Source organism: Diorhabda carinulata, chromosome 1, assembly GCF_026250575.1.
Source record: "Diorhabda carinulata isolate Delta chromosome 1, icDioCari1.1, whole genome shotgun sequence".
Taxonomy (NCBI): Eukaryota; Metazoa; Arthropoda; class Insecta; order Coleoptera; family Chrysomelidae; genus Diorhabda; species Diorhabda carinulata.
Genome location: NC_079460.1, coordinates 40,315,968 through 40,339,665, shown reverse-complemented (window position 1 = coordinate 40,339,665; position 23,698 = coordinate 40,315,968). Strand labels below are relative to the sequence as shown.

The following is a 23,698-nucleotide window of genomic DNA, read 5'->3' as shown; positions in this document are numbered from 1 at the left end:
GCTATAGTTTGGAGTTAACGAAACATCGATGTGAATGTAAACAATATATGCTTTTTATTGTTAAATATTGAAAAATAAAATCTGTACTCGATATCGATATACAAAAGAAGGTATAAAAGGATTTAGAGTAATTCCTCGAAAAGTGATAAAAGAAAAAAGATCGGGGGCATTTTTAAATTCAACTGGCGATTATAGAACACTAAAAGTTAAAAGCGATCCAGACGGCTATGTCGCGCTGCTATATTGTCGATTCGAGTTTGTTTGATACGTGCACTTACGCTATCTCAGTTGGCCCTGACTAATGGAGTCTTTATCTGTTGGAGTCTGCCTCGGCCTGACTCCCTGATACTGTCTTTGTTGTTAACACGGATTTTGTCGTGTATTCTTTAATTACGTGCACTCTTTGGGCTTGCGTTCCTCACATTCTTCGGTCGGGAGCATATTTATCTGCTTCGATGACTAATAACACCTTCGATTTTTGGGTAATAAATGGCAAATAAAGACGATCAATGCATCAATTTCGAAAAAACAAATTATCAATTAGAATATGTTAATTTTTATGGTTATATTTTTTAAAGCTATTGGCAACAAATGGATTTTTGGATTGTAGCAGACAACAATATCCAATCTATAATACTTATCGTCTACGATATCAGTAACTACATGAATTTCTCATTAAACTTCTATATTTTCAATTTTAATTGTAATACGAGTGCGGCTTAAAAGAGTTTTAAGATGTCATGGCCACAACGTTGTGGAATTTCGAATGTTTGATCATTTATGAAAAAGCTAAACGATAACTGATCAATATTATGCTGATTTACTGATAAGTTCGGAGGTGGAATTAATGAAAAAACGAAAAGAAAGTATTTGTTGGACAATGCGCTCGAACAACCGACCGCTAATACAGAGAAACTAGCCGAAGGCAAATATACTAGTATCTACTAGCGGTGGGCAAAATAATCGATTAATCGAAAAATAATCGATTAATCGTATGATCGATTAATCTATATAAATTTTTAAATATAATCTGTAATCGATTAATCGAAGATAATCAAATAATCGAAAAATATCGATTAATTCTATCCTTTTTTTGTGAATAAAAGGAATGAAATGCTGACGTTCGCTTAAATAGATATAGGGAGTAATATATGAATTTTGAGAGATCATCGACTTGGTAACTTTTCTCATCAGATGATGGTAGATTTGCTGTTACATAAACCGAGTTTTCTGTTTGCTTATACCGAATAACGTATAATTTAATAATTGATTTTCAATTAATTTACGGAGCTGATTGTAATGAAATAAACATAAAAAATTGGTTCACATCATTTGAAAAGATTTGGAATAATGAGGCAACTGCAAAAAAAGGTGGAGGACACGGTCAAGAGAGCAGCAAAAGGTTTGTGAGAATGTATAATTTGGAATTATTGAACAAATAAGTCAAAACCACCGCAAATAAAATTAAGATAATCATGTAATGAACATGAATTATTAAAATTCCCGCTTCGATTGTTATTAACGAGAATTAGTTAGAGAGAAGCAGGAACATTTATATAAATATTTACTTGATTAGTTGATTGAAGTGAAGTTATTTTTATATCAATTTATAATATTCTATAACTCAAAGAACCTGTTATTGCTCTTCAGCAGCAATGCCAAGTGTAATGGACTTGAAACGTTGTAATAAAAATTTTCATCAAAAATTGACATCTGTCAATAAGTACTAATTAGGTATAGAATATAATGAGCTGTCATCAATAGAATATGTTTGTAATTATCGTATTTAGGTTCTATCGAGGATAAAGATAAGGAGAACAATCTGTGTATATGATATGTGTGTGTCCGCCAAAATATGTTAAAGAGGGTTAGCATCAGGGTAAATTTAATTATTTAAACGATATACAAATTTTCATGATTCTGTCTAATGCATGTCGTCGAAATTTTCAATATTCTGGAAGGTTTTATTTATCGTATACACTTTTTCAATTTTTATCCCAAGTATAAGTATCATAAATTACAAATATTTGAACTATCTGATTTCAATATATGTCTTCTAAATAATAGAAACATATACAAACTGTTTTCATCAGCTCAAAATAATATTTTGATAATTTGCGTGAAAATTTAAAAATTAACCGTCTTTAGCAGCAACAGATGTCATCACTCATAACGCTTGACAGCTTAGACAAAGTCTGAATGTGTAATTAATTCCATTACTAATCGTCGACATGTTTATCTCGCGTTCAAATTGACTTACAGTTAATTTGCATCTCTAATGTTAGCCTTAAATTAATTTGACGTAATAATGTGAAAGAGAACTTGAGAGAAGATAAGACAGGTATGAGGGACGGCAAGGGCCTCGAGGCGTTAACAAAACGAAAATATCAACTTATTTTTCTGCGTGGTACAACAATGAAGGAAGGCTCTCGAATAAATTGAAATGCTTTTTATTTGTAGTATGAAAATGTGTTTGATTACGGTACATCTACCTCATGATGTAAAGACTACAAGGTGTGCTACAGCGCACCAGCTGGGAAGCAGCAAATTAGAATTCGCTTCCAAAGAGATGCGCAGAACGAGTCGAAAATGAGCCCTCTGGAAGAACACACCTTGTAGTTTTTACATCATGATCTACCTCAAGTCGGCCGTTGATAATAGTAGTGGTGCTCCTTCACGAAAAATGCCTTAGACCATAGACGTATCCCATTTTTGGGTTTAAAATTCTAAGAAATTTTTTAACAGTTTATTACATCGAAAAAATGAGCTGAAGTTATCAAGAATCTAGTAATCGAGTTTGTCAATATCCAAGGATATTCTTTGAAGCAGATATGACCGTGGAATCAGTATAAACTAAGTTTACAAGAAATAAGGAAACATGAGACATATGAAAAGTCGAAGAAGGGGATATAGAAAGACCAAACACAAAACATGAATAACGTGATAGGGAATAACGAGCGACTAAAAGGCAGAAACATATAAAATAGTTAAACAGACCAAAACAATACAATTCTCTATAACCACTTTTCAATATTTCCTAGGTGCAGACCTTTTTTTAGAAGCTCTAATTATGAGATGTTAATTCGTAGTAGTTGTTCAGTAAAATAGGCAAGTTTGACAAATAATGCCACCGCACTTTAGTGTAAGAGTGATAAAACTCAATTTTTAATGCAAAACTTCGGTGATTTAGATATTTTTATAACCATATTTTTCATATAATACGAAAATGTTTTAACTATCTACTATAGGAAGTATGGATGATGAATGATCTATTATTATAATACTCCCTTATTCATGAATATTCGTATACAATAAATTTGCAATTTTTTTTGAAGAAGTATAGTTGTCCTTACAAATATCTACTAACCACTGTTTTAAATAAGTACTGTATGTTATAAATTCACCATTCATCACTTTTTTTAACAAAATCGAACTGCACAACACTGCGATATGCTCGATATTTTGACATACCTCACTCGTCGATGGCGAGTGAGCATAAAAAGGGTAGCCTCCATTGATAAACATATTATTTAGAAACTTGGCATTTTAATTGTGCTAAGTGTGCTTATTTCAAATAAATGTGACTCGTTTTCAGTAATTATTTTGCGTTGTAATGTGTTATCTCAACGAACGAAAACCCTCACAACGAATTAATCTTTTAATTAATTTAAATAAAGTTCACAGTTTCTCAAAAATATTTCTTCCAACGAATTAGTAGTAATTAAACTAATTACCCGCCTGCAATATTGTTCTTTTTATAAAAGTCGACCGGTATGAGATCAAATGAAAATACTTTTGTGCAACATTAAACTGATTAAAGGCTCATAAAGTTTTTGTTGACTTTTTGACATGATCGCATTTTGACTTCAGTAAATAAACTAATTGTCGAATGCCACAGAAAATAAAGATACAAAGAGATGGCGGCGAGTTTTTTCAATCACATAACCGGGATTATTATTGGTTTCTTCTCTTTATTTCAAATAAGCCTCGAGACTATTTAGTGTATGTTTATTGACTTTTCATTGAAAAATGTTCATATTTATGTTTTTCATACATTTTAAAGTTAATTTATCTATTTTATCGTGAACGTTTAGATTTATATCAACATCCATAATTATACTCACTGACGAGCATTTCGATAACCAACGGTTCTAGAAATTTCAATTTAATTTCAAGTTTAAAGAGATTCTTAATATCTTAATCTTAATATCAGCTGCTTTTGAATTTTTTTCTCAGTAATTTGAAGATCGCAGCTTTCCAGTTGTGGAGCTTTAGGTCGTTCAATTTCTGATTTAGTAAGATTTCAGTTTCTTGTATATGAAGATAAACGTTTTGTTAGTTGGATAACCTTTGGGCTAACATATCTTTAGCCTGACTAATCATTAGAAGAATCTGCACTAGCCATTTTAGAATTAGCCACTGCAGGTAGGTATAGCTAGTTGTTATCAGAATACAAAACAAAGCGCAATAAAATCAGTAAGATATTTTTTTTTGTTTTCCCTATGAATTTTAGGTTTGACACAGTAATTATCAACATTCCAGATACCACTTAAAATGAAAATGTTCTTGCTAATTGGTTTTGACAGCCAGTTGCGTTAATTAAGAATAATTTCGGACTTTATCAATTCACCAATTTAAAAATGTAATTAATATCGATAGTGAAGGATCGTGATAGAATTCTTATGTAATATTTTATGAAATCAAATCTAATACCATTATTTCAGAAAAATTAGCGCGTTATAGAAACTGCATTTAGAGATGCATTGACATCTAGTAGATTGGTAAAGATTTATTACTAATAGTCTTACGAATATGAGTTTCATATACAAATCCGTTAAGTACCATAGTTGTTACAAACAGGATTTCATCTCGGAAAAGTCAACTAAGACGAAGAATGTAAATTCAATATTTAAAATTTTACCTTAGGATATCATTAAGTTATGAAAACAAAAATATTTTTGAAAGAAACTTGTCGATCACTAAAGACAACATTGCTTTAGAGCAAGTGATTTCTCAGGTAAATTTAATGACAAGTGATGGTAAAATATACAAAATTAAATTGAACCTTGGCGATAAAATATGTAAATGGTGCACCATTAATGAATTTAAGCGTTAAAAACAAGTTCATTTAAAAAATGTAATTATTTCATCATTCAAGACAAGTAAGCTCATTACTAACAAACTTATTGAAAAATTTCAAAAAGACCAAATAAATTTTCGACAACGTCGTGAAACTGCATATCACAGTGAGACTATTGGAGGATGTGAAAGAAATCATAGGGTTCTTAATGAATATATAACCATGTATATAATGAATCACGAACATATTGGGATTATTGGACTCGACTTAGTAACATGCTATTCGGCTTGTTAAGTTTTTCTTTAAACATTTTGAATATACCTTTGTTCACGTATTGTGGATCGGTAGTCACTTCTATTTTAATTCTAACATTCGAGTTTTTGAAGAAATTAATTTGTTATCGATCTCCCACTCCATATACATTTTATTGGTTCTCAAGCAACCTAAATCGATGTAAAACTTGGAGATTTTTTTATCACAACTAACGAAGATCACAGAAAGTTAAGAAATAGTGAAGTTAAACCTATCACGTACATGAAAAAAAAGTTAAAAAATATGTAAACTGTTAAATTAAGTTTAGACAGACCTGTCACCAGTAGTTCAAGAAACTCACGAATGTGTCTAGTATAGAGCGTTATTATTTTTTTAGAGTTATTTTATTTCAGGATAAATTTTTAAGGATTTTTGTAAACTACTTTTTGCATTTTTACATTTACCTACACCAAACAAGATGATAATACGTCCTATAAATAATTTTTAATATTCCTACGGGAACCTAACATTGTTTCGGGATAAAATGTATTCTTTATACTGTTACTTCAATCTTGTATACTAAATTTCCTTTCCTATGCCACTTCATTCCATCTTTCTCTACAAAAATTTCGTAAATCTACTATCACCTATCAATTTCTTCTTTGGTTTTTCTTTTGTTGTCTTTCCCTCTTTTCTGGTTTTAATGAGTTCTTCGGTATTCTATAATTACTCATTCGGTAGACGTGCCGCACGCAACTAACTCTACCACACTTTATCCCCATATCTTTCGATAATATCTATACATAGTTCGAAAGAGAGCGAGAGAGAGAAATGCTTTATTGTCAGAAAATTGTTACAATTTGTAGACAAAAGCTTGTGAAAACTAAAAAACAAACATAAAAATAACTAAATAGAGATAAAACAAATGAAATAAAATTTCAATATACAGAAAAAAACCATAATGAGTAACTAATTTATAGGTAGCAGTAATAGGTAATAATGAGTAAAAAGTCAATAGCAAAAATTAAACCAATGTGCCCGGAATTAAAGATTATTATTATTAGAATAGAAGTCGTTTACAGAGTAGAAGGCACTTTTCAGTAAATATGCCCTCAAATTATTGGGAAATGCCGGAAAAAATTATATCGATTTGATTTCAATTGGCAAGTGATTATTCATTTTTTTTGTATTGTAAAATATTGAGCCCTTAAGCTACGAAGCAGTACGGATTGTTGGAAGAATAAATGTACTAAAACCTCTAGTGTTTACTAATATTGAAAATATTCTGGAACTTAAAACTACTTTTATGGCTCCGCTTTCCTTTCTAATAATGTTTTCCACCATTTGAATTTATGTATTTTCCTCTTCAATGCAGTATTCCTCTCCAATGTCCATTTTTATTGATAAATTGTGTGTATATTGATCCAGGTAATACTTAATCTGTAAGCCAAATTTCATCACCAATACTGAAATTTATCTTTAAGCAAAACGTATTTGAAAAATTATAGCAAAATTATGATTGTGACAGATTGTCCACTCTGTATAGACTTTATGGAGTCGGTTCATTCTGGCGGTATAGATACGGTGCGGTTGCTGGAGGACGTTAAAGAGGTAAGGGGGAAGTTGTGAATATCCTGCCTTGTAATTAATCGAAATGACTGAAACAAGCCCAACACATTAACAACTTGTTATTGGAGATAATATAGCATCATTGCCGCTAGAGGGACTACTTCGTCTTGTCATTTGCAGTGAGATCTGATAAAAAAATTATGAAGGTATGGGTATATGATGGAGTTTCACGGTTTTGATCACTTTTTGCTAACCATACATATTTGAATGAAAGAAGACAGTAAATTGGACAAAATCGATAATCAAATTATGCGCTATAAGATGCAACTAATCTTGAAGTGTTCGATACGAGGACGGTACCAGAAGTATCTGGCCTAACAAAGAAAACACAAAAATTTTGAGAAAAAATATATTTATTTTCCAACGTAATCTCCTTTAAGCTCCATAAACTTTACCAGCGATGTTTTCAATAAAAGTTCGATACCCTTTTTATAGTAAGAATCGTCAATTAATCATTAACTGCCGACATCGCCTCTTCATTGTTGGAAAACCTTAGACCACCCAGCTATTTTTTCAAGTCTCGGAATAGAAAATAATCCGAAGTGGCTGAATCTGGCGAATAGGGTGCATGAGATAGCAATTCAAACTAAGTCATTAATTCATTGAAATAACGGATGTAGAGCTGGTGCATTGTCTTTATGAAAAAACACTTTCTTCTTAGCCAAATGCGGCCGTTTTTGCATGATTTCTTCACTCAACCGTTGTAATAAATTGGGATAATACTCGCTATTGGTTTTTCCTTTTTTTAGATAGTCAATGAAAATTAACCCAGGTGCATCTCAAAAAACCGACGCCATGACCTTGCCTACAGTTGAAACGGATCCTTCCTTTTCAGTCTATTGTTTCAATTGTTCTTTTGTATAAGGTGTGAAGGACCCACGCTTCATCTGTGGTTATGAAACGGCGCAAAAATTCGGCTTTATTTCTGTGAAACATTGCCAGACACTCGATGGAAATATCTTCACGACGCTGTTTTTGTTCCATTGTGAGCGGTATCTTGCGCACAGCTTTCTCATGTCCAAATTTTTAGTTAATATGCAGTGTACCGCACTTTTTTAAATGCCTAGCATACTAATCTGCTAGCTCGCGCGCTTTCAGTCGACTATCATCTAGTCCAGCTTTGTTGATTTTCTTCAACATTTCTGGAATCGTTACCTTATTTGGTCGATCACTGCGATGTTGGTCTTTGCAGGTCGTTCCACCTCGTTTAAACTCTGCTACCAAATATCTCACTGTTCATAACGAAGGAGAAGTCTATCCCAGAGAAGAATCTAGTTCAGCTTTTATATTGCTTGAGCTAACACATTTCAAATAAAAATTTTGTATCCCAGAACGATGATCAATTTTTGCCATGTTTATAAACCCACTGAAATCGTTCACTATTGATGGTTGCCGAACAAATGGTAAACAACGTGTCGTCTTCAAACTTGAAACATATGCTACTATATATTGTTAACTTTCAAATACAGTGGTATTTTTCAACCAACTACCTCATCTCGAGTTGTTTTGTTTACTTCACAGTTTTAGTGCGGTTTCACATACCTATAAGCAATTCCATAAATATTATTTCACATAAAGCGCGTATAATTTCTATTCGTATGACGGGCCTACGTCGAGCCCGTGCGTCGTCATACTGTCAGCGCGCTCACGAGCCATTGCAGGTAACATACCTATATTTTCATATGATCATTAATAATCTCGTATGCCCTGTTGCCGGTTGTGTGTTGTCTCCACGTGGTTTTTGAATTAGATATGAATACGAATAATAATAATAATAATTACAATAATACATATAAAATTAGCGAGGAGCATTAACATACACCATCCAAAACAAAAATTGCATATAAGATGCATCTTGTGTATAATATGAAAATAATTAATAGAAATAGTGTCTACAAAAAAGTAACAGAAGTAGAAGTCAAGGACTTCGACAAGTTTGCTACAAAGGAACAAAATGTAGATACAATAATTAAAATGGCTGTTACTGAACGTACGATGGCTTATATATTGAAGAGCGTACGCGGTTTTATCTTTATATTATAAGAACAATGAATAAAATAAGTAGGGTGTATTCTATTAATTAAATAAATAAGTGATCGAAAAGACTTACAAAATTATTTTACGACGGCTTGTGTCGTGTAAATAATAATAATTACATAACTTTTTTTGTTACCCCAGCCACATTTAAATTTAAATATTTATGGCTTAATAAAAATGTAGATTATATGTATATTATTTTTATATTAATTCAATTAAAAATTATATTAAAATTTATTTATTTATGATAAATAAATTAAGGGTTTAATTTAAATGATCACCATAACTATTAATTTTTATCACTTTTAAATCTTTCATTTCATTTTATTTAATTCACAACATTTAGATTAACGCTTTTTAATAACCGTTATTCAATTTTTTTAATTATTAATTGCTTAGACAACAAATTTAGAAGTCCGGACTCGCTTTCATCAGAATCATTTATCCAGAATTCGTCCATAATAATGTCAGAAATGGTTCTTTGGCATTTGATTCTTTTTCGAATTTTGTGACATAATCACTACTGCTATTCTTGTATGAGACGCAATATAAATATTGTCAAATACTTATTTTATTGAATGATATAGGTACTTGCTTTAATTTCTTCGCTTGATAAATTTCATTAAATTACATTTTCTAGGCTTTCGATGCTTACAACTTCACCAACGTGAATTTTACTCTTAAATTTTGACTTGTAAAATAAAATCAAACTAACACAAAAGTGATAATTATTTAATGTTAATAATAACGCCAGTGCCGTGCTAGAGGATCTCCTCGGCGACCTGTAATTTGTAATACATAGTCGTTCTTTTAAGTTTTGTTCTAGCGCATCGTCAACTACTTCAACCACGCGCAAACAGTTTAGATCTTGTACCGGGTTTATTCACCAAAAGTATCATGATCAGATACTTAAACCCTCTCAACTTACGGCTTCGTACATGTTACGGATATTGATTTTAAATCAAAACCAGTCAAAACTATTCTCACAAAACGGCTGAATGATTTAGTAAGAGAGTTGGTACTTCCAAGAGACCTTTCTCTAGAACTACCTTCTCTTGGTATTGTCAGGCTGATTTTGTGAAATATTTTTCAAGCAATTTTCGATCGAGTTACTCGCTTAGGAGCTCCGGAGTACACACCTTCCGATTGTTTGACATAATGACTTTGTGTTCGCTTCTGTTCGGGTTGACCATTCAGTTCAGTTAAAAGGAAAATTATACACATTTACTGGAATTACTTTGAAGAATATAATATGAAAATCACAACTGGAAAGTATGAGGAGATCTAGACATTTTTGGCTTCCTCTTGGGTCTTTGTATTTCTAAATAGGTACATATCTCTCTTAGCATCATACAATATATCTAAATTACAATTCATTTCTTAAATATACTAGGATATCATATTTTCCACAATAAAAGGTCACGAAATTTTGCGAATGATGCTGTTGACTATCTCCGATAAGTCGCCACTTATAACATATATGGAAACGTGTGTGCACGTTTGAGCGCCGAGCGCATGTGTGCATTACAATTTCTGTCTACCGAACGACAAACTCCTGGAGAATCTATGGCGATCGACTGTGCAGCAGGGTGTAAAAAACCGACCTTTCTACGTTGATGAGGGGGGTTTGTTAAAGCGTATCTGAACCCAAGGTCGCGAGTGCCAATCTAGGACGGTTGAGTTATATAGCGAGTCGATCACTTACTCCCGTGAACGACAATTTTGCGAGTACGCATGCGATCGATCCTAAAGTGATTCGCGAGCAAAACTAATTATTATCAGTCTCATAATTTACCATTTAAATTCATCACATAAAATGAAAAAAAGGGAGGTCGCTCCAACCGGAAAGTGTTGTGAGTTTGGAATTATCAACGTTAAGTACACTTCGAAATCATTCCAGATGGTCCGGATCTCGCACTAACAGATTACTATTTATTCAGATCCATGGCGAAATTCTTGCATAGGAAAAATTTGAAACCAAAGAAGATGTTGAAAATGCAGTTCACATTTTTGGCATCCAAGCCCAAAGAATGGTTTTACCAAGGTCTCATAGAACTTTCTGAACGTTTAAAACCATAGAATACGATAATAAATATCAAGAAGAATATTAATTTGAATCGATTCAGAAAATTGTTTAAAGCTCTCAAATAAAACTCTTAGATATAAAAATGATTTTTTATAATTAAAATCATCATTTGAGATAAAGCAATTTTAAATTCAGAAATTAATTAACAAAATGTTGTGCTTACGTAAATATTGATAATTGTCGACCTTCAAGTCACAGTAATAAATGTTTTATTATCGCTAATTAGTCCTAGAACATGGAATTTAATTAATTTAATTAATAAAACTTCCGTGATTCGCTATCTATTTTAATAATTGTTTCGCTGCATTTATTTATGTAGTGATTAAAAATCCCTGTGACTTGCACCTATTAACCGCCATTATATATTATAATTAAATTTTTATGTTTCTGATTAAGTTTTTTTCTAAGCATAATAGTCTCTTTCATTTGCATGCACAACGAGAGCTAAAGTCACATTTTCGTGTTTCTTTCTGAATAGCACAAGAAGTAAAAACGCAATTTTAAAGTTAATTGACTTAAAAATCGCTCTATATCAGCAAAACTTAAATTTAGATCAACATTATTCGCTGAAAAATTGTCAATCACTCATTGTTTCCATTGAATTGAGTTTTTGGATCAGTAAGAAAAATAAATAATAGAAACTAAACTTTTGTCCCCGTGTATAACATTTTCTATTTGGCAATATCCTATTCAGCTTTCGAAGTTTTTTATTACGATATTTAGATATTAATAGGCTTAATGTTGTTTCAATTCCATTCGTTATTCGTTCAACTTATTTTCGTCTTCATACTTTTCATTAATATTATTCCTATATACTATAAAATATGCTACAGATTAAAATCCTGTTTCCCCTGAAACTGGTACGCTTATGTTTAAATTAAACGACTGCGTTCCCGTCCCGAAAGAAGAATGTGACGTGTGCGAATAATTTCATCAACGTAGGCTTATGGTTATTTTATGTTTTAATTAAATTGAAAAAGATAATAGATGTACGGTGCTCATTTCCGCGGAATTCCATTTTTTTGTCCGATGCGAATACAAGGAATGAAATTGTCATTTTCATTCCACAAATCGCTCGGTACTCGCTTTTTTCGTTCTTCGACGTTATTTCAACTTCTGGTTCATGTTCCACTTCAGAGTAAGCCAACAATGTGCAGGGAGGGATTCAGCCAAATAAAAAAAGATCTTAATAACATGAGCTCACTTGCAAAATCAAAGGAGAATAATATCTAATGTAATAAAAATGTGATTTCCTTCCTGCTTGAATTTTTAATTCTAAACGTTGTCATGTAGATGTCACTTGTGATATATCCATATGTTATAATCTGCTCATTTTTTTGTATATTTGAAAAATGAACAATTATTTAAAATCGATTAAATTTTGAATGCCAAAAACGAATCGAGGCATTTTACAGCAGTACATGCTTTCCACAAATGAATTTGGTGCTATTTCTGTCCAAAGTTGTGAAAAACGCTGTATGGTTTCTGGTCACGGATTGTGACCGTCATTTGCTTTTTGTCTGATCTGATCCCAAGCATACTCTGGGACTGGGACTTAATACAGGCGGCCTGGGTGGAAGTGTCACGTGAAGAAAACCTTGATTTCATATTTGTTCTAAAACCATTGCCTTATCTCGCATTATCATCTATAAAATTGAACTCACCCAGCTCATTTTTGAGCAACTTCAAATTGTAGCATTATGTTGGCCACCATGTGATCCCAATGTACTTGTCAGTTAAGTTTCTATCTAATATAATCAACTCATTTTATAATTATCCTCCTCAAGAGGGGTAAATTTTTTGGACAGATCGTTGATGCAAGGGCTTCAATAGACTTATCCCTATTCGTTCTCTTATATGATCTGCGAACAATCCATAATGATACTTATGAAGATCACGTTCCTCTTTTCATTACGACAGTGTTGTTACAATGCGCAAGGTAATCTTTGTTGCTTATGTGGGGGTTTCTATGGTACTCTCCTTATAAGTCGCCTGGATCTTAAAATCGCAGTAGGGATTCTTCTCTTTATTATTGAGATCAATACAGAAACACCTCTAGTATTAAAATGTTTTCTTCGCAGGACTCTTCAGATATTATGAGGATTTCTACTAGCCGTAAATCCTAAGTAACGATTATCAATTATAGTTCTTTCTCTGGGTCATCTAGTTCTTCGTCTTTTAGCAACAGTTCCAATTTCCTGGAACCAATTATCCATCTTCACCATGACACTTTGGGACACATTTAGTCAATTTGCAACATTCGTCCAATAACCCTAATAGACTCTTCAATAGTATTTTTGAAACCAACCAAATTCTTAGAAATAAGCAATTTTGAATTCTGTTTACCACAGATCCAAGAAATATACTTACAATAAATAATTTCAAATTGTTCCGAATATAGGACGACGATTTAGAAATATCCTTATCTTTTGTTTAGATATATATTATAATTAAAGTACTTATTATGTTTAATTAAAAGTTTATTTCGGTTGAACAAGTGAAATAGGAAGTCAAGTCCAAGGTTTTGAAAAGCATTCAATTATACAATAAAAAACAGAAAAAAACTACAAAGGATATTTCCAACCCTATAGGAAACCTTTATTTTCATTAATTAATTGAAAATAAAACTATCAATTTTATAATTAATAAACTCATTACCACGGTACATTATACGTTTATCATATCAATTTTATCTGTTTTTTATTCTGAGAAAAATATAAATATATTCACAACCTTTGATAGATTTTTCGTTTATAGTACCTTCTGTTTCGACTATTCTTGATTTGTCACATTTTCCCTCTTTATTTCTTTTTGTTTATTCTTACCATTCACTTTTAGCGCACTGTTTGTCGACTGCTGCGTTCATTGAATGCGAAGAACATTGTTCTCTTTCCTCTTTTTTTTTCGCTACTAAAAATCAAACTATCACAAACGAACTAACTTACTCATATATCCAACCTACAGCTTATTTCTTTATTAGGACTACATATCAACTTTTTGTTGATGTTACCCTGTATTGACTTGAACAATTAATGACGTGATTTAAATGGAAAATTAGTTTAATTGAATCAACTCATTTGCTTCATTGCTTTATTCCTCATGTTGATAAAATTTGCATGTAAATTATTTAATAATTTAGTATTCAATTTAATTGGCATTTACTGCATCTACTGATACTTATAATTAGAATTGCGCAAATATATTAGTCGATTCAGAATTTATTGGAAGTTATTCATTTATCTCTAGTAAATACCCGTTTTTATATAGGTAAGAGCAAAAATATATAATAAACTGCTGTTCAGCCTGTTCTTTCGTTCAATACGAGATAGTGATATTAGACTTGTGACGTGAAAGAAGTCCAAAAAGTGTATCAACACCAAAAAACGTAACGAAATGACAAGAAATATGCAAGATCGTTGATTAACCGAGAGAATTTTGGTGGAGGCTCTAGGAATCTCATCAGTATAAGCAATATGTTTGCTAATATCTTGGATTACACCTGTCCAAAATGAGTGCCGCATTTGCGCAGACTGAACCAAGGCACACTCATATGCTACTTTCTCAATAACATTTGAGTATTTTAGAAAGGATTTTGTGCGTTGTTTTCCAAATGAAGATGAGATTTGGCTCCATCACCATTAGTATTAATCAAAACAAAAGGCTAAAGAATGGAGCTAACCTGGTGCTAAGTCTCCAAACAAGTTAGGGCCTAAAAATCGCACAAGAAGGTGTTGGCATTAGTTTTTTATAAGGAAAGGAATTTTTTCAGTGAATCAACTTCACACTGGCAAAACAATAAAGGCAGAATATTACTGTAATCTTTCGAATTCGATTTGAAAATTCGCGATTAACGACCTGAGTTGAATGTAGTTGTTTTGTTTACGAAAAAAGTAGTTCAACGTCATGTGTAAATTCTAATTTCTGACTAAACTTGTGAATAGTATATAAAAACGTTTTAATTAATTAACTTTTTCATGTTTTATCAAATTAGAAAACATATTTTGAAAATACGATGAAACTAATTCTATAGTTAATTTGGTAGAAAAACATTTTCAGAGGGTTGATTTGTTGAACCGATAATACATTTATGTTACCTTGTGGCAATTACCAAAACTAAATCGATTAGGGTGGTTGTACATTAATTACTCAAGTACGATACGATACCTACAACGATAATATTGAAACAGGAAGTAGTTGTAAGTGAGGCAGGTCGGAAATTTCAACTTCCGCTTTCATAATTGATGACTACCAGAATATAGGTGTATACCTACATTTATCGACGTTACAAAGTAAATGAAATGATTTCGACACCTTGTCAACATATTATATTTATAATTGAAGCTACACTCCTCAGAAAACTTAACGCATAATGTTTTATTTGGTTCTAACTTAATGAAACAACAGATTTCTTTTACGAATACACGAAGACTGTTTACAGCTGGAATTTAGCAAATATTGCGTATAGCCCGCCAGGTCATGGAATGTGATAGGCGAAGTTGCATAAAAATTTCTAACTTTATTAACTTAGTTATTATTATTTATATTATATTTATATTATTAACTAAGAAAAATACTTCTTTTGCCAAAAATCGATTTTATTCATCAATGTAAACTCTTTCAAGAACAATACAATAATTTCAACGCTTTTCTAACTTCTCGATGCCGTGCTTGTGAAAGGATTTGTCTTTTTCCTCAAAATAATCTTCAGTTTCAGCAATTACTTGCGGATAAGCAAGCAAATCGAAGTGTAATTCCTTCAATTTAACCATCATTGCCAACGACTAGTGAATCGGTGCATTGTTTTGGTGAAACAATAGCTTTTTCTTCGACATATGAGTCCGTTTTTCCTTGATTTTTGTATTCAAACGATCCAACAAGTCGCGATTGATTGTCTCTCCCTTTTGAAGATAGTCGATGAACAATATTTCATGCGTATCACAAAACACTGAAGCCATAACCTTCTCAGCTGACTGTTAGGCCTTTAAACGCTTTCGACATTCTTCACTGGCTGCAGTCCACTCATATGATTACGTTTTGATTCCCGAGAGAAGTGATGGATCCAAGTTTCATCCATTGTCACATATCGCAAAAAAAACTGATTTATTACGTGTAAACATGACCAATTACTGCTCTGAATCATCAACACGTTGTTGATTTTGATCGACTATGAGTAAGCGCGGCATCCACTTTAAAAAAAGCTGTCTCGTGGTCATTGTTCATGCATAATTGTAAACACACTGCCTTCTGATATCTTTACGCCCTCAGCTATGTCACGCAGTTTCAATTTGCGATTGTATATAACCAGTTTTTGGAGTAACCACCTCAATTGAACGACTAGAACTTCAACCATCATCGGTAACTGTACGACCACGTTTAAATGCAGCAATACAATAACAAATGGTTCTTCTCGATGGAGCATAATCCGAATAACAATTTTGAAGCCATTTCAGAGCTTGTACAGCATTTTTTTCAAAGAAGCAATGATAAATTAACACACGAAATTGTTTTGAATCTGATGTAATATTATTCGAATGTTATAACTGCTTTTATTAGTTGTTAGTCAATTACTTATAAGATACCCTCTGTATATGAAATTTCAAGTCAATATTTTAAAAGTTAGTGAATACTTTGATTAGAAAATTTCATCTCTTCAAACCAAAAAAGTTGAATAAATATTGGTAATAAAGAGATTTTAAAAACGTACAACAAAAAGTATTTCTCAATTTTTCAATACAATTCCTTAAAAAGCTGCACACTTTAAACAGTGAAGTGTCGCAGAGGCGAAATGATGATACGGATACGAGCGAATATACTGACGATGAAATATGAAAATAAAATAAATACAGAGAAAATGAAATACCCACTAATTTAATAATCGATCAGGCTATAAAGATGTTTCCAGGATTAGAGCAGTTGCTGAAACTGTTTTACATTAAAAAAGAAGCTATACTCAGCGTGATAGCTTCTGAAAGGTTTGGTTCATCATCACCGTTGCCCAAGGTCGGATGCTACATAGGACGTGCTCAACGATCCCAGCTCTATTAAATCTAATTGGATAATGTAATTATACCGTAGCGGACACTAATCGCGTTAGAAATAAATTTACATCCAAAAAGCAATTACGTTGTACCGTTATGAGCTTGTTTTGATCATCGATGTCGACTTGATGATGGATCATTGACTATTAATCATCATTTCCATATATTTACTTCAGATAATCGTCTAGAACTGGAACTGTGTATGAAGAAAGTTCCATTTTTTTTTGTAGTATATTGAAAATTAGAAATCTCGCAGGATAAAAATAGTAAAAGTTCATTAATATCTTTATAAACGAGTCTGTATTTAATCAAAATATTATAGAATGCTAGGTATTTTAATTGACAAGTAATTATATAAATTTTTTATACAGGGTTTACTTTTACGTTTACAGAGTATATCGTTTCATACAAAAATTGTGTGAATGTAATTGAACGTACAATGGTGTGCAAATTTCAAGGGATATTAGAAATATATAAATAAGCAGTCAATGTGATAGACAAAAAAACAATGGAGAGGATAAAAGATGAAAAGAAATTAGAACACTCGGTAGACAAAGTAATTTAATATCAGATAAAGATGAGAGGAAGAGAGGTTGAATCTGAATGAGTTGTACGTGATTCGTAGAGATGATTATAAGGAGAAAAAGAAGAGGATTGAATTCGAAGTGGATTAAAAAATAACAAAATTGGAAAAATATTTTGGGAACCGCCACTGAGAGTTAGGATAAAATTGTTATAAAATTACCCTATTCTATTATTGCTATCTTTATACCGGTCGTAGTGTAAGCACATTGTTTCATATCGCTTGATTCCGTTAGAAATAAAATAGGTCTAAACGTATATTTATAGAATGTCACATTGAGTAAATTTTAATGCGGGCAGACATTAACTTATACCAACTAATTAATATAATTACGTTTATCTGCTTTACGGTTAACGAACACTTAATGACGCATTCATACACTATTTTAAAAAATTGTCGTGATTATAATATTTTTTTAAATTGTTTGTTTGTACCATGGATGATGATGAGTTATTTGTTATTTTTTGCACTGTCGTAGTTCTTAGTTTTGTTAGTGGGTGGTCAGAGACCGTTGCGCAAATAGGCCCGTCGTGTCCCATTGAAATCTACCAAAGGCCAATGTCCTCGGAAAAGATAATCCGGCTTGACTTGAAGTTTTAAATGTCACTATCCAAACTGTAAGGCTTCCCCATGTATTTGAACTCTGGCCATTCATCAATGACGTGGTCCGCAGTTTGGTCCTCCTCTATGCACTAGGGTCATTTCGAATCGTTCTATTGCATGGAGATGACGTCTTAGATGAACTTATCTGGTCAGAGAACTGTTTAAGCGAAGAAGTTGATTGGTAAGAAAAGAGGTAGTATGTACTTTAGCTTCTCTCGCGCTACTTGCTTCCATCCATCGTTGCAGATTTTGTCTTGTGAGAGACTACTACACGAATAATGGGTCTGGTCCTATTAGTAGTTTTTCTAATTTCAATTTGGCGAGTGAATCCGCTTCTTCGTCCGTTATCCTGGAGCCGTCCGTATCCTAGTATTGTGGGTTTAGAGGTCCACTGTTTTTCGTTGATCTAATCTCTTACCATTAACGGTCATTTGGTCATAGCCCATATCACTTACATTCTTAATTAGAATCAATGAGCATAATAAGAAATCTATATTATTTGCAAATATCAATAATTGATATATAGTTGAATAATTTTCTTACAGAACGCATCGATATTATTTAATTTCACGTTAATTATTGCTTGAATAAACACTTAACTTGGGGAAATAGGAAATGTTTAATGAGAGAGAGCTGGAAACCGTTGTTAATCCGACACCTGCCTGTTCGATCACGTATATTAAAACAAAAAACATCAGCGGCGAATCTATCGAGGTCGTAAGCGCCACTGAGGGATTCTTGTTTTTCCATAAATTCAGAGTCCCATAAAAATATTAATGTGAAGTTGCACATTTTCAATTCAATTATATGGTTACAGTTGCGTATAGTATATACCATTTATTCTTTATTATTCATATTCATATCATCCAGGTAACACTAAGATTAATTTAATTGAACAGATAAAAGATAGTGTCCTAAAAATTTTTAATTCAATATTTAAAAATACATCTGACATTGTCTACTAATACTAATTCTGACAATAATATCATGTATAAAATCAGTTACTTCCAAATACCATAATTCTGCCAAAGTTTTAAAAACTGAAATTAATTACATAAAACGATCAGTGTATTAATAGAAAAAAACTGATTTAAATAAACTCCATGTACTCTAAGCATATCTTTTAGATTTTGAAAAAACAAATTCTATAAAAATTCAACGACGTTTGTAACGACATAACCTATAAAAACTCAACGACATTTTTAACGACCTAAGCTAACATAACTTTCAATTGGACGGATTTCAAATTCAAAAACCCACAACCATCAAAATCAATAAACTATTTTTTTATAATTATGTTATTGTCAGTTTGGTTTGGTTTTTGAACTTAATGAATTTAATATGTATTCGATGATGAATACATAGTTATTCGAAAGCTTGGAAAACATATTATAAAGTACACTTCAGTGTTTTGATTGCCACAATCCCACAACAATGATCCTTGTTGCATTATACACACACAACACAAACCAAGAACGTTGTTAGTGTTCTGTGCAGAATGAAAAGAGAAACCGGAAACATTTGTAGCGTTTATTAAAATTATACAGAATAAATGTGTAGCGATTAGCGTTGTTTGGATAAACTGATTCCGAACGTCAATAAAACAATAGCATATTAGGCAAATGAGTTTCGACATTTCTGTTTATTCATGATACCATGAAAATTCACATTTAACTAATGATTTAATTGTATATAGGCGTACATTTAGTATTCAGTTGTCACGTTGAGGTTTGAACCGTGAAATTAACTTTTAATTACTTTAAAAAACTACATCTATGTATCGTTTATTTTTTTTTATTCTTCAATCGAAACACTGATTTTTATCTTTTTAATTAATCTAAAGCATTATTTCTTTGGTTCTTAGACAATGAGAAGATTCATTATCATAATTAGCTCTATCATTTGCATAATATGAATAGGTACTTGTTAAATTACTTGCCCCACTCCATATATCACAGATTAATTATATATGTATTATCAAATATCTAGCAAACTACTCGATATAACAGAATAATCAATTGTTATTAAACTTCCATGAAGTTGATAGCTCAATGGAAAAGTTAAAAACAGGATAATCTTGGTTGTAACATTACTATTGGCTGAAAATTTGTAGCTCCTATTCCTTTTATTGCAAATATTTGGCACATCTGTTCATTCCAATAGTTTTTTTTGTTAATAATACGTGCAAACTGGGCCATTATCAGATATGTCACGAGGGCGGATGAATATGAGAATAAATTTTCAACACTTTCGCTACATCGATTACATTGTTATTTTCCGCCATATTTATAATATTACCTGTCAAAATTTCACATAAATCTAACAGATAGAATCATTTTTATATTCCACTAATATAAAAAAAAGCTGTTCGCAAGGTCAGTACGCAATTATTTGATATTAATCCTCGCTCGCATTAAAAATTCAAACGAATGTTTGAATATCCTCAAACTTAGTAAATTTCCGTTCAAATGTTATAGTAGATAAATTTTCCATATACGCCATAAACTTAAGCGAAACTTCATCCGAGAAAACTGAGCCATTTTTTCAGATTCCAAACATGAAATTTTCATTTATTATTTTGGAAAAATTAGACAAATAACTGGCCGATATTATATTGATTTGCTGGAACGTTTTGATGGCAAACTTAAGAACAGAGGGGGTTTTACTCCATCATTGGAAAGCGTCTGCCCATTCTTCCGCTTTTGCTGCAGATAAATTAGCCGAACGGTATTGCATGTATTTCCTTATCCACCAGATTCACTTGATTTGGCTCCCCCTGATTAATTTCTGCCCTCAAAATGGTTAGTAAAAACTGTTTTCAACCGAATAAAGAGGACAAACGCGTATTCTGCGGAAAGTCTATTTAAACATTTATCAGAACACATGTCACATCACTATTTGAAAAAATCGTGTTTTCTTTCAACTTCAGAGACGAGAAGTACTTATCATTGAGTGTCGTCATCAAGGTTACTCCAGATTTTCTAAGCGTTTCTTCACAATATGTGGTCCCCAAATAGTACGGCTTGTAACAATTTGTTCGGATCATACCTCGTATGTTGATTCTTTCTTGATTAAATTATGTACATTTGTTTTAGAATCAGCTCCATCCGACACTAACCCTGACATAATGGGCGTATCTGAAGAAATAACACCAAACGCTGGAGTAGAGCCTAGACCTGCAGGACCTGAACAAAGCGACGGAAGTGATCCCGAACCCGACGAATTTGCTCCGAAAAGAAAACAAAGACGATATAGAACGACTTTCACTAGCTACCAATTAGAGGAATTAGAGAAAGCGTTTTCCAGAACTCATTATCCTGATGTATTTACAAGGTTAGTTTATATTCAAAATACTGATGAATTGAGTTTACCGGTAGCATTCAGAAGTAATGTATTTTTCTCTTTTTCTTTTCTGATGCTGCTAAAAATACATTTAGATTGAAAATGAGCATTCTCACGAAGGTAAGAATTTAAATTCATACCCATCAATTACGAAAAAAATGATGAATTATTCATTTTTAATGATACATGTTAAGGTAATTGACGTCTGACACATTATTTCGAAGGAGAGATTCGAGTTAACTAGGTATATCCTCTCAGAATGATAGTAATATAGATAGAAAACGTATATATAAACATTTTTTCTGTTTGCTACCAGCTTCTGTTTAATTATCGGCATTTTGCGCTGTTTTCATGGGCGTACCAAATTTTTTTTAAATTTGAAATATCATACCATCACCTTTGTTTTAGTTTCATTCCCGTAATTAGTACTAACATTGTACGTTTTGGCTGAAAATATTAGGAATTATTGATGTCTACTCGAATTTTTAAGATTATTATATTTCTATCCATATCATTTTAATGGTCTCCTGTTTATGTTTTGTCTCACTAATTTTACAAAACTATTTTATCGAAAACGTTACGAAAACAAAAACAGGTGTCATCAAACCCAGAATAGGGAACCTTTTTCAAATGATTTCAATCTAATGGCTAAAATGCGTTTGATATTCTTTAAAAAATTTTAAAAAGCTTTTCAATGTTCTACTAAAATACACCATTATACAGGCGAATTGGAGAAGTAGTAGATTGTTAAAAAAACTAAAAATATTACAAATTTATATTACTATTTAAGGAAATGTTGTGGATCAACCCTTTGCTTTAGTTACAACAAAAATTCTTCGTGATATGAAGACTGTGAGAAATTTTCAGTCTTCCTATTTTATTTCAGGCACATGCAAGGTTTCAGCATTGCTATTGATTTAGTGGCGCTTCAGTAAGCCCCATAAATGTTCTATGAGGCTCACATTTGTATACTGGAGAAGCCAGTCCAGAAGCTCGATGTAACTTTCTCGACTCCATGTCATAATGTAAGAAGATTTGTGGCATGACGCGTTAACTTGCTGGAATATAATATCGCGAAAAAGTCTCATAAGTGAGGGCAGTATATTTGTGTACTTTGTAAAATTCATAACCCCTACATGCACGAACAATTCAGCAATCTCAGAACCAGTCATGTAATCCCATACGATTATGCTACCGCTATCGTGTTATGCTGTGGGTATCACAAACTGCTACTCAAATTATTCGTCTACTTAATGACGCACTAAGGTTACATTAGGTGTAACATTGAATCAATTTATTACATTCTATAGGAGCGTTAGATGTACTATCTCACCTCATAATTTGATTCTTCTGACTAATCTTCTCCAATGTTACTGCGGACCTTTCTTGATGTCACTGAAGACTCACGCTTTTTTCTGGCTTCTTGAAGTCTTTTTACTAATAGATAGATCAGAAATTTTTGCTGATAACTCAGCAGTAAGCTCTGAAGATCTTTTCTTTCTTATATTTTGGCATATCATAAAGCTAGAACTCGAATGAAGAAAATATTTGTATCCAGATGTTTTATTGATAGCTGCGGAGTGTGTTATTATTTTTGTCGACAAAAGAATCATTAGACAATAGATTTGATTCTTTTTCATAAGATATTTTTTAATTTCATGACGTTATCAAACGTATTTTATAAAAAATTGAGAAGGAGAATTTCATATAAATGGTGTTATAAATTAACACCTTATAACACTGTTTACAACTTAGATGCGATATATCACATTAAGAAGGATACAAAATTATTTTTACCCCGTACTATCACATCAAAACAAGACTTCATTATATTTTTTGCTGTCACTTCGATCGAAATAAATCTATATATACAATATGATATACAATGTATTAATGTATTTTTCGATTCGATCGTCTGACCTAAAAACATCTACACAAAGCTAATTTTATAATAATCCTCTTATCTCCATGACCAAAATGTGGATACCGTGTATTCAATACGGCAACTTCAGATAAAGCCGATAAAGAGATCTAGTCGACCACGACAC

The 23,698-nt window shown here is 32.1% G+C and overlaps 1 protein-coding gene across 2 annotated transcripts in view; it reads left to right on the top strand.

Moving 5' to 3' along the window:
• The window catches only part of LOC130898066 (homeobox protein aristaless-like), a 114,051-nt gene that overhangs the window by 67,929 nt on the left and 22,424 nt on the right, over window positions 1–23,698 (top strand). For both annotated transcript variants that reach the window (XM_057807112.1, XM_057807118.1), the window contains one exon: window positions 21,404–21,641. In XM_057807112.1, coding sequence (XP_057663095.1) covers window positions 21,404–21,641 — 238 coding nt within the window. The remainder of the gene's footprint in view (window positions 1–21,403; window positions 21,642–23,698) is intronic.